Source organism: Cyprinodon variegatus, unplaced genomic scaffold (assembly GCF_000732505.1).
Source record: "Cyprinodon variegatus isolate N-32 unplaced genomic scaffold, C_variegatus-1.0 Scaffold121, whole genome shotgun sequence".
NCBI lineage: Eukaryota > Metazoa > Chordata > Actinopteri > Cyprinodontiformes > Cyprinodontidae > Cyprinodon > Cyprinodon variegatus.
This window is the reverse complement of record NW_015150574.1, coordinates 561111-574084: the sequence shown is the minus strand read 5'-3', so window position 1 is coordinate 574084 and position 12974 is coordinate 561111. Positions and strand designations below refer to the sequence as shown.

Genomic DNA, 12974 nt, shown 5'->3' with positions numbered 1-12974 from the left:
TAGTGTTGTGATGGCAGGTTTTGTACAGTGGACCGATTATCCAAAATATGACATGTTAATAAAAAATAAAAATCACCATGCAGGATATTAGTTACTTTGCTGAATTAAAATCCTAAAAAAAGATGGGGCCAAACATTGTGTATAGTGATGTAACTGCACATTCTTCCCATAATAATGGCTAATATTTACATTTATGTAAAGCATGGGGTAACATAGTTTTTCACAGTACTGTTTGGAAGTGGAAAAAATTACATTCTATAATAACACCATATTCAGCAAAACCTAAAAGGGACACTCTATCACCATTTTTCCCTGATTTTTTGGCACAAAGCTTTTATATTAAGAAATAGTTGTCAGGAAGAAGAAAGTGGCCCCATAATCGTGCTGTATATGTGTCGTGAAACAATCTGAGATTTCTTGATATGCTGATGGGAAAAATATAATTCCTTGACAGTGTGAAGATAAATTGTTCAGGTTTGACTGAAAAGGAGAAATCTTCCTAATTGTTCCAAGAAAATATGAAATAAATTTTTATTCTTATTTCTTAATATGTACCTTTTTTCCTCCTTACTTTTCTGAAATCAGTTTTAAAATAAGTTTAGAATTAAACAATAGAGCTAATGTCCCCTAATGTTTTTCTTTCCAGATGGGCAGCATCATGGTGTCTGTTTGAGGAAATAAACTCTAATTCCCTACCCTGGCAACCAAGAAAATATTTTTTTTTTTAAACAAGCACCATTAATCAAGTAGAACTGCAGAAAAAAACACATCAGAATGAGAGTAATACTATAACCCAGTGCAAAATAAGGATTTTTTTATTTCATCATCTGCAGAACATTTATAGTTTGATAAGTGCAGACATTATTAATTATTTGACTTTTACTTCAGTCTTTGGTAATCCATCATCAGTAAAGTACTTGAATGCAGTCTATGGAGATCCAAGGGTCCCTTTATATTTGAAATCCACAATAAAGGCATCAGTGCAAACACAACAACCATTCAAAGGGAAAGTAGAAATAATAAAACCCTGGGTAAATTTTCAGGGTAACAACAGTCTATGGCACGCTGTTTTGATATTCACTAGTTTTACTATGTGTATTCCTGATATCTGAAAAAAACATTTGTTCTTTGTCTAAATGACTATTTCAAACAAAATGACATGATCCACATCTAGAATAAACAATCTGGATGTGTATAAATTAATTTCAGATCTCCATATTCTTAATATTTCTGGTCAAGATTTGTATTATTTTAAGTGTGAAAAAAAGTTTTTTCAGATAACATAAATACATTTTCAGTCAAGCTGATAAATGTAGTAATGGCCACTTAAAATGCGTAAACATTTCCAGATACATAAAACTTAATTCTTACTAGTATAATTTTGTTTTGCTTTACTTTCTAAAATTCAGTTTCTTCTAAAAAAATATGTTATTACAGTTAGGTCTAGGAGTGTAATTTTGATAGTTATTTTAGTTATCTACAAATGGAACAAAAGAGAGGAGTCCTTTTAATAAATGTAAAAACATTATGCCATAGACCATATCAATTTACAGTACGCATTGAGTCGAGCAACAGTCTTCTCCTTCGCCACCTTCCTCTCCTTGTAGCCGTAGTGCTGTTTCTCTGTCCTTTAAACACATTCTCCTTTTTTATTTTATTTTTTGCACTTCCACATTAAAATCTCTAGTTCCAGTGGGGTGAAATAGGCACCTCCTGTTGCCTGTAGTCCTGGTGACTCATAGAATTATCTGCTCTGCTGATAATGGCTTTTAATACTTTTTGCGCATGCGCTTAACTCTGAATGAACCTAGTTAAATTGGATTGAACTAACTGATAGCAGCCGTTATGAAACCGAACACTCAGAGTTGCCGACTTTAGGCTAGATCAATTTAGAGTTGCGGATTTTAATCTGAATTTGTTTAACCTGCTTCGTGAAACGGACCCCAGGTATATTCCTTTAAGAATTCAATAAGCATAATAAAATAATAATAATAATAAGCATGGTGTAATAATTTAACATGATTTCATCTATATGAAATCATCTACTGTACATTTGATCACAATAACAATGTCTGGTTTCATACAGTAACTTCAAGCAAGTGAAGTGAACCTGAGGTGTGTTGAAGGGAGCATCGACATTCTGTTGTTCCATTGGTTCAGATCCTTGAAAAATAAGATGTTAATGCAGCTAATTGTTGTACCATAAACCAAGAACAAAATATTCCTTGTAGTGAATTTTTATACAGGGAAAACTCCCCTTACCTATAAAAACCTAAAGCTTACACAAATCTAGTTAGTTCTACTGTATGCTATAGCCGCTGGCTCACTGCTAACCATACTCTGTTATGTCACAAATCTGGGGCAAAACATGAAATCTACTCCCTTGCCTTATTCATATTAAGAATCTCAGCAACCTTTCCTTAAGCATCTCTAGAGAAATAGGAGTGATCACTGTACTTTTTTCCAATCAATGGATTCAGGTTCATTCTACACATTCCAATTAGAGAGGATTTTTTCAACAATTGGAAGTATTACGATTCAGGTACAGGAGATGTGCTTATCCACATATCACATAAACATTGATTATAAAGAGACATTCCTTTTCTAACTAAAAATGTTTGAAATCCAAATATATTGTGCATGAATGCTATCATACATCAACTCTGAAGCCCCATACGTAGCAGGTCAAATCAACAAGGATAGTCATGGACCATTTAAAACTCAAACTGTCCAGCTAAAAAGGCTCTGGTGATGTAATATTGTTCTGGAGAAATAATTATGTTATGATAGAGAAGACACAATTAATAAAAAGAAGGGATTTAACTTTGATTCCAGAGGCTTAATTAAAGGAATATCTTATTTTTTTAATTTTAACACCTAAAACCTTGCCTTTTGGGTCTGATTTGCCTCATTAGACACAGCTAGGGGCCTTATATTCATGCCAAAGGGTTGACTTTCCATTCAGAATACTGAATTTTTACATTACAGTTACTCATCTTTTGGTGGACACTACTGAGAAATATCCTGAAAAATACACAACTTCCTAAAGATTAAAGTTTATTTAAACATTAAAATGTATTATTTTTTTCTTAGCACTTCTCTCTTTGTATTATTGACATAATTATTTCAGAAATTTTACTTTAATTATTTTATTGGACTGGAAAAATGGGAAAAGAGGGCTAATTAACATATATGGGTGGGCTGCATCTTGTTCTGGTTAAAATACTATATAATCGTTAATAAATCAAATTATTACAAAATGTATCGCGGTATGATTAATTTAAATGTATCAAAAGTACAAAGCATAATGTAGCCTCTTTTATATTGTGGTAATGTGCAGATATATTTTCTCCCCTTAAAGAATCTTTGAAGAGATAGAGAAAAGCAATAAATGTAAGGACTTTGTTGGCCTCATATGACCTGATTCTGTCATGTTTTCAAAGCCGAATAGGAAAACATGGAGTAAAAATCTGGTGTAATTAGCTGCAGCATTGGAGACTTTGGAGTATTTGAGTATCTTATTGCTTACAAAAGCAAAAAGAAAAAGGTTGCTATTTAATATGCTCCATTGGTATTCATGTGTGTGACTTATTCATAGCTATGGGTTTAACCACTGACTGAATTATTAAAAAAGAAATCTAATATTTCTTTTTTTTAATGAATTTTATTATTCTTATAGGAATAGAGTGACATTTTGTAAATGTGCTTTACTACTTTATTGCTGAGGGAAATCAATACTACTCTCTCATTTGTTTGTTAAAATTGAAACTATGGCAACCATACCTCTAAAAATCATTTGTTCAGCTTGAACAGATCCCATTGAGCTGAGCTGTTTTCCCTCGTTTTCATTCTTTTGTTCTCGGCTAATAGATATTTTTTTTCATCTGAAGCCTTGTGTTAACGTATAAGAGAGCAACGGTAATCATCTCACGACGAGAGAGAGAGAGTGAGCACACTTTCCCAAATGTCAAACTATACCTTTAACAGACATCATCCCCTCCTTGTGTGACAACAAGTCTAGGTACAATCACCATCTACCTTGCAACATAGGATATGCATTTCTAAAATAATGAATCCTATCATCCTTGTTGAAATATTCACATAAAAACTATCCACTGTGAACAAGAAATGATGGATCGCACCTGGGGAGGGACATTGCAGAGACTCACAAAAGTCTCATAACTCTGCTTTTTCTTCTAAAGGCAGCGAAAAAAAGCCTTGTATCGACATCATTTTCTGAAACTGCCTTCAGACTACTGCTTGTGGAGAAGAATTATTTATCTCCACTCCTTCTCCATTCCTGAGAGGATGTTGTTGACAGCATCTCATCCCACTGTCTAAGAACCACTGGCTTCCATTAGGGTCAAGAATGGCAATATGATGTCTTTGTGAGAGATTTCAGTAGTTGTGGAGCATTTAAAAGCTTTGAGTGCAGCAGAAGTGATACTGAGGCAAAGAAAGAAAACATTTATTGTTCATGAATGTGGTGTCACAGAGGTCCTGTCAGAAGAGAGTGGGAAGGTGAGGTCTCCATTTGAGTTCTCCTAAAAGGGGAGTCTGTGGTTTTTGAAAGATGGGTTTTTAGGGGTAGTTATAAGTAGTGAGTACGTAAAAAGTTAAAAAATATACAGTGTATTATCGGTTTGGAGAATCATGAACAAATTCAGGCTCACAGCTAATCAAATGTCGACGGATTTCATGAGAATATTTCTGTTTTTGTGGTTTAAGTGATCTTGTGGAAAGATTTTTCATTTTTAGCATCCGATAGACATCTAACCCCCTTTAATAAGTGTATTTTTCCCAACTTAACACTTTCAAGCCGGGCATACACTGTACGATTTTTTTGCCTTTTTTTCAAGCAGATTTTCCAGTGGTACGAGAAGTGTTTAGATCAGGTTGAGATTCAGCTTCTTCGTGCGTCCTGGGTCACGTATGTACAGCGGGTAACGAGGGGCGATCATCCTCTAGCGACCACCTCCTGATCAGGAATCGTAAGGTTGGGAGAAAAAAAAACATGTTTAAGATTCAGTCGGCTGTCGTAAGGTGTTCTGGGGCAAATCCTGCTGTTGAATCAGAGCTACGAGCCGATTTACCGGAACCTAAGCACTGCAAATGTGCAAACAAGGGAGTTCTTCTTCTTCTTCCTCCAGATTGAGGAGTCCGACCAGCGCCATCTCTCAGCGCTGAGTCTGACCTGTGGTTTTTGGACGTACAGGGCCCCCATAGTGTGGGAACAAACATCTTGGGCTGTGAACTTTTAAACCCTGTGGTTTCATCGCAGTTTGAGCTGTAGCTGCGTGTACCAATTAATAATATTGTACAGTGCGGGGGACATTCTAGAATCTGAGGTTTAGGGGCCCTGAGCTCCCAGAGAGCTGTCTGGCTAGACAAGATTAATTTAACAGTTTTTTTCGCATATTTTTTAACCTTTTTCAGTGCGTTTTGCTAATGGTTGACTCCATCATTCACTAATGCATCGTATCTGAGACATGTGCCAAAAACCTAACAAGTAAAGCAAAAAGCAGCATTTTTTAGCAGAATATTCCAACCAATTAAAGCGTTTAAATCAACTAATTTCATGGAAATCTTTAAATCAATTTTATTTAAATGAGTTTTCTATTTTGTGTGCCAAAATTACCTTCATGATATACAGTATGTAAAATGAATGAAATGGTTTTTTTTTTGCCAACTGCTGTTTGGTCTGCTGCTATTCTGTCTGTTTTCTTACCTTTTTTTCCCTGACCTTTCATTTTGCACATACCTTGCTCCTCTGCTCTCTCTTTAGACTGGCAATAATAATATGGATTGTAAATTCAAATAACTAGAAACCGAAAAAAATGATAATGATTTGCTAATGATTCAGTAAATTTAAATATTGATATTGAGTTTGGCTTTAAAGACAATCAAACAAACCAGCCTCAAAACATTAGAGGATCTTGCTGATGAACATTTCACCAACACACCATCAATCGGTGCAGAAATAGGACTGAACATTTCAGAAACACCTGAATGCAGCGTTTTCTTCAAAGCGTTGGTCAACATTTTAGTTAAGGAGCTCCCTCAGGCTTGTTTACTTGTTTTTTTGTTTGTTTATTATTATTTCTGATGATCCAGAACATAATTGAAGGGGTTAAATAACCAAATACTGTATAGTTTTTACAATACTTTTGTTTGTTTTTTATTGTAAAAAGCACAATACAGTATTAAAAAAACAACTCATATTTTAGGGGTGCTTTGTTTCAAATTAGGGTGGCTTCAGCACCCCCAAAAACAGCTTAAAAACACCTATGGTGCAGTGTGTGCCCAGCATTAGCACCAAAAATGCACACATTATTAAATCATATCTCCTCTTTTGTTTTGTTATAATCTAAAAAAACTTGAAATATACTCGAAAATTTCATAAATAGAAGTTTTCCTGATTTTAAAAATTTAAGCATCAATTTAATCTTTTTAATTGCTCTTTATTAGAAAAGGAAACACAAAAAGTTAATTGATTTTCAATAAATACAATGGACATTTGGGTTCCATGGTGATATGAGTTTTGAAAACATGAATGAATTAGCACCAAAATTCTCCCTTTGGACACCATTGCAGAAAAAAAGCCGTTTGATCTCAAATGGGTTAAAATTTTTTATCTCACTATAAAACCATGCCTTTTTTTTTTGAAGCAGTAGCGTTTGATATTTTTACTGAATTCCATCAAATCCAGCTGTTTTGACTTTTGTACATCAGGAGAGTGATCAATCAGAGCAGTGCACAAGAGTTGAGCAGCTGCTGTAACATTTGACAATTGTAAAACCAGTAGTTAGCTGGAGTAAAATGTAAGTGAATAAAGTGCTTTGTGTGAAATTTTAAGTCGTGTGTATCTCATGTAAAATGCCCCTTTACATAAATTTGCACGTGGAGTGGAATGAAAGGTGTTAAATGTACTACCACCTTGGGCTGAAAGATTAATACTTTATAGGATCATTGACAACATAATTTAGATAAAAGTTCAATGAAGTCATTAGAAAATTGGTCCAATTGCAGGACCCTAAAACATACAGTGAGATGAGGCAATTTAACTTTCAGAGCAGACAGGCTCTGCATCAAATTATATGAGATTTGATAAGGTAATTATCTTGTCATTGCTCTTTCATTAGCATAGAATATATATACTGTTTTTAGCAGTAGTAATTATGTGCTGTTTATATATTGCACCTCAGGATTGTGACAATTGTGAAATGGGTTTTTTTGACACAAAGTAAATTATAACTTCACATAGAATCTGAATGCAAGGTAAATGTGCAATAGTGTGATAGGATAAGAAGCAAATCTATTTCCATTTATGTGGAACGAGAATTGATGGATAAAGTCTTAGTAAAGAATTAACTCTTTTTGGTAAAATGTCTCTAATTCTCCAAACTGAGGTCACTCAGAATGCTGTCAACTGCAGGTAAGATACTGACTAAAAAGTACCCCATACAACTTTATCCTAACTAAAAAAAAAAAAAAAAACAGTTCTTTTAAGTATAACAACCTCTTTTCTTTCAAGAACTTTGGGTTTTTTTATCCACAAAAATCAACGCATTCATGTAAAAGTGATACATTGCATTTGCAAAAGACGATCTAACATTCCACATGACAACTAGGTTTTACATTTCTTACGCCCGTTGTATTATAAAAATGTACAGACTAACATTTTGTGTCTCAGTGCAAAAGATAAATCTTAAAAGGATTTCACAAAAGCCGTGCCGTTTGTAGAAGTCCATCCGTGTCACCGTTCACCTGTGACCCCCACCCTCGCACACCTCAGTCCTTAGCCTGCTCACAAGACCAGCAATAAATAACCAACAGAAGCAGATTTACAGTCACCGTCAGATAGCAGCAGTGTTTCAGCTTTGACTTTAAATACATATTCACAAACAACAGTTTGTCACTATATACCCACAATTCATCAGAACTTTAGCTATAGATAATAATTATATCATTACCATGACCATTACAACAGAAGGAATTTTAGTGTCACATTAGGATTTAAGTATTTACATTGTTTTTTTTTTTCATTCCTCCTTTTTAAAAGTTTTGTGGCTTCATTTCCATGAGTGAATTTCTGCAGTAAAAGAAGGCAATGAAGTGTTTGTAAGGTAAAAAGTTGTGAATGGGGAGTTATCAGCTGGTACAGATGCTGTTGATAGTTATGATGCCTGGGTCAACCAGGCCCAGTTCCTCGTGTTCATTCACACACAGCTGATAGCCGCAGCCCCGCTTACGCTTCAGCGGGGTCACCTTGGCCACCTCTGGCTTGGCACGCGGCGGTAAAAGGAAGCCGACGCTCCCTGCAATCAGCATGTGCCAGATGCTGTGGATGTAGAAGTAGTTCTCCTCTGTCTCTACGAAGGCGTACAGAGCCACCGCTGATGTGGCAATCATGGTCCCGGGAAACAGGAAGAAAACCCAGCGCTTCCAGGTGGGCGGGTAACAGCGCCTGCGGCGAATGGTCCGCACCGTCTAACAAAAACATTAAATTAATAATTTCATAAACTTCATGTAGAGTTAGAAACAGAACATGTTGAGACATATCCCTCCCCCCCTCCCTCCTTCACTCCCTTCTGTTCTTTCTTCCTTCCTTTCTGAAGGAATTCATAAATTTGTGCCATTTAATCTAGATTTCTTTGTATAATTTGCTAAAGAATACATCTGGATCAAACAATCCACTACATGATGTCATGGAAAATAATATGTTTGAATTATCTGGACCAAAGAATGAACATTTATCTGGAATAAACAAAGTAGAGCCATCTAGGTCCAAAACCAAATAAAAACTGTAAAGTATTGAGCTGTAAGGGACATTGTTTGTTGATGTTTTGCAGAAACAGGACCTGTGAGCTCAACATTATAGATTAAAATATGAATTCCATTATATACCACAGGAAAAAAAAAAAATGTATTATTATTTTTTATTATTATTAAAGCAAAACTAGAATATTTATGAATAACCTTAAACATTCGTACACATCCACCATGCTGAGAATTCCCTGAGGTAAACTCCTCAAACAACTCATAGGAAGGATTGAGATAGACTTCCAGAAGTTATTTTAACCAGAAAGCAGGATGACATTTTCTTCAGCCACAAACTGAATTTTTGCTTATCTATTTACTTTAATGAGTTAACAAATATAGATAATAGAAGGAAGAAAATCATGAGATCAGAGGTGAGAATGTTAACATTTTGTTACAAAGGCATACATATTTCATGAAGTGCCCTATTTTATTGTCCAATGGCACAGTACCATATTGTAAGTAACAACAGTTATTGCAGCCTTGACATTGTGCTGGCTGTTTAAAATCAAATAAAAGCAGCTGAAGTGAGGAAACACTCTTAACTTTTTTATATTATATATTGAAACTGATCAAATCAAAGCAGGGAATGTCAATTGTTCTGATATGAACATCTGTTCTAATTTAATTAAACTTTGAAATGCAAAAATGTATAGAAATTGCAATGCAGTACTTGCCACAAATGTTGTAGCACTTAGTAAGGATGAACATACAGAAGAGATTTATAATTAATGTTGTCTTTATTGCAGGAGCAAAAATGAATGCTAAACATATTACTGAGAGCCAACTTTGTTCTCAGTAAACATACTGAGTGAGTAGCAGAAATCTTTCGTGAGGATTTATTTTTCTTTTCAGAAAATTGTCATTGGTAGAATTATTGACATCCATCTTGTTGTTAGAATTTGTACAATCCTCTTCCTCCAAATAGGACACCATTTTTCTCTTATCTTAAAGCTTGTGAAATCTCATTGGAGAAGACTGGAATCCTTATTTCATTTTGCACCTCTCTCTGCCTTCTCCTTTTCAGCTAAGCCAATATTTTGTGTGGTTTGTCTTATTTTTTTTTTCTATGCAATAAAGGCTTGACGGAAATGGTCATGAATAGAAGTTCCTTTCATGTCTGGTAAACTGTTCCATGATGATTGGACCTAATGTTTTTATCGTTATCATGTTAAAGAAAAAATGATGACCCCTTATCATTTTTTTGGCAAAGGAAACCAGAATATTCAAACAGTTTTTGGTGATTCTAAGGATGTATAATACCTTACATTTTTGAAAAGCAGATCCACTGTATGCTACTCCATTCCTAACAGTGGGGATTAGAAAGTTTTAAACATTTTAATCTTTTGTCAAACTCAACTTGGGTGTTTTTTTTAGTTGAACGACTTTATGTTGTTTACATCTAATAAAAGCTCATGATTACTTTTACTTCTCCGGCAGAGTTGGGAAACTCCTTAAGTTGTAATGGTACAGTAGGACAGAAAATTGCTCCCAATAAAACATTTGACATCAATAAGGCATCATTGATTCCATCTCTGCTAAACTTACCAATACATCTTCCAGCATGTTCCCATTTTGAGGAGCCTCGGCATTGCATCATGTTAATATTTTAAGATTTATCACTAAATATTAAACAAAATAGATCAGCTCTTAAATCAACTTTTAAAAAAAATGATGCAAACTGTATTTATATAAGTTGTATAATTTGTATAAGTTTAGAACCAGGAATTATGGTTAAAAACATATCTTTTCCCAATTTAAATGTCACACATAAAAGGTTAAGATGATCAAACTTATTTGGTGTGAGATTATTATACTGCAATGAAAAACTTTTATTTTATGTTTTTCTTCCACATCTTTCACAGGCTTTTAATAATTGTGGATGACTTTCTACATCAAAGCAAAACACAACAAAGCATAATTGACTCGTTAATGCTCTTATGTATTTCTATTAATATTAAGTGGTCGATGCAGACACAGGTCATTGGAGTTTGAACTCACACATAATTAAAGTGGATCGTAAGTTAAGAACCGGTTCTAACTGGAGGAGCTGAGGGAGTGTGTTGTTTTCTTTTTATTAATCTTCACTTGTTACTCTGAGGAGTTTGCATGCCTCATCAAGTGTATTAGACTTATCAGCAAATGGATTTCACTTGTTAGCCAGTCCCTTATCTGTCATGTCATCTATGCTCATGTTCTGTTTGGCAGTAACTGGATATGTTGCCTCTGTCTGTTTTAATCAACAGATTGCGCCCATTTGTTCCCAGAAGCGGCACGATCGCGGCACAAAAACACTTCAGCAATTTCATTTCACTCCGTCTCTATTTTCATCAGCTCCTAAACGCTGATTACTTGCAATTCTTACAGATATTCCAGAAAATGTTTCCATGAAGAACTGCGCTATTATCAAGGGAAATGTGTGCTCTTCATTAGATGCAAAAATAATTACAAATTCTTGTGTAGGAAATGGCGGTGATTAAGTTATTATGCAGACTAAAGTTTGGATTGAAGACTAATAATCTGTGAGAAGTGAAGTGAGGAGTATAATGTATCTTTGCACTTCATTTCTCCCCAGCAATGCATATTTTTCTTGTTAAAGAAAACAATTCTAAAGTGGGATAGTCTTTTTAACGCTCCAGTCAGGGACTTCAATTGGTTTGGAAAAATCGGGATATTTTGGAACTGACTGATCGGAACAGCTCCCCTTCCTCTTACTGCTAATGACACCCCAACGCAGCAGCAGACGCTCGGTGCCCTCCGCTTCACTGATCTAATTTGGTGGTGTCTGGGAGCATTCAGAATGCCAAGCTTTGCAGGAACATGACAAGCTAAAATGAAAGGGCTCTTGTAGAGAGAGTGTGGGGTTCAATCCGAGAGGCGTTGTGCTGAGGGAAGACTGTTGAAATGCAGGCATTCTCAGCTGAACATCATATAAATTATTAACTGTCAAGTAATCAAAGCAGATGCTCAGGTTTATCCTTAAAAACTGCAACATTAGCTGCAGATCTGAATCTAATATTTTTTTCTATAAAAGTTGCTGTAGTCTTGAGTTCTGATTTGCCAGAAAGCGTTAAGAAATGCTGTCTCAGAGTTTAGGCTTTCATTAAGCTGAACTTGTCACCATATAGCCTACAAAAACCTAATCCTTGCAGTTTTTATTTTTGAGATAACACATGACAAGAGGATATCTAAAATTAAATTAGAAATCATCCAGAGCCTAAGGAAATGCAGAAGTAAAGAGGAATCAGTGCTGGTTAAATCAGTTTTAAATCAGTCATTTAGCAGTACTTTTAAAGCCTTTGCTGTATATCATTTTTGTCACAATAACAACCTTTACCTAATTTAGTTAACTTTACTGTTATTATTAATTTAAGTTTTATAGGAACAAGCTTTGAAACTATTTTTACAATCTATAACTTAGGCTAAAATGGAATAATTCTCCAAAAATAGTATTTTTTGTTATATAAATTCAGAAATACATAGAAAAGAAATTAATTATACACATAGCACTATCCACAATAATTTCCAACACCTAGATTCAGTCTTTATCTGAGACGACAACAATCAGTGTCTAGTATTATTTATGTATACACTTGTACAGTATGTGCACCACAAAAAACAATAATGTGCTTTTGTTTTTCCTCAACTCCATAGCAACATCTCTGGCTCTGTCATCTAAATAGATATGCTGTAGGTGCACCATGCACACATCCAGTGTTGTCCAATTAGTAAGCTAGTATTCAGCAGGTATTAAGACACCTCTAGCAACCTGTTTGCAAAGGTGAATAGTGACTTCTCATGTGTCTTTCAAGTTTATACACATGTTGCTTTATTAAGGAGCAACAGGTGCTCATTCCAAAGTACTCACAGGGGGCCCAGTTTACAAATCCATTAAGCTCCCCCACAAGAACAGACTTAATCTTTGGATTTGAAATCATGCGGCAGTTAACTCAATTCAATACTGTATATGTATGTGCTTCACAATGTTCTTAGCCGTTTGAAAGTGCTCCCAGAGGACTCATAAATAGTTTATCCACCAAATCAGCTGATGAATGGGACTGATACGACTTGCAGTTCAAATCAATGTACCTTTTAATTAAAACAAAGGTTTTGCTAAACACGAGGGCCCAAACATAACAGTCTCTTCTTAAGTT

General features: G+C 34.9%; 1 protein-coding gene across 1 annotated transcript in view; it reads right to left on the bottom strand.

The window, feature by feature from the left end:
• Nucleotides 1-6227: 6227 nt before the first annotated feature.
• The window catches only part of tmem8b (transmembrane protein 8B), a 67373-nt gene continuing 60626 nt past the window's right edge, over nt 6228-12974 (bottom strand). Inside the window, exon 13 of the mRNA XM_015375587.1 lies at nt 6228-8490. Within this exon, the coding sequence (XP_015231073.1) occupies nt 8152-8490 (339 nt within the window). The 3' untranslated portion in view covers nt 6228-8151. The remainder of the gene's footprint in view (nt 8491-12974) is intronic.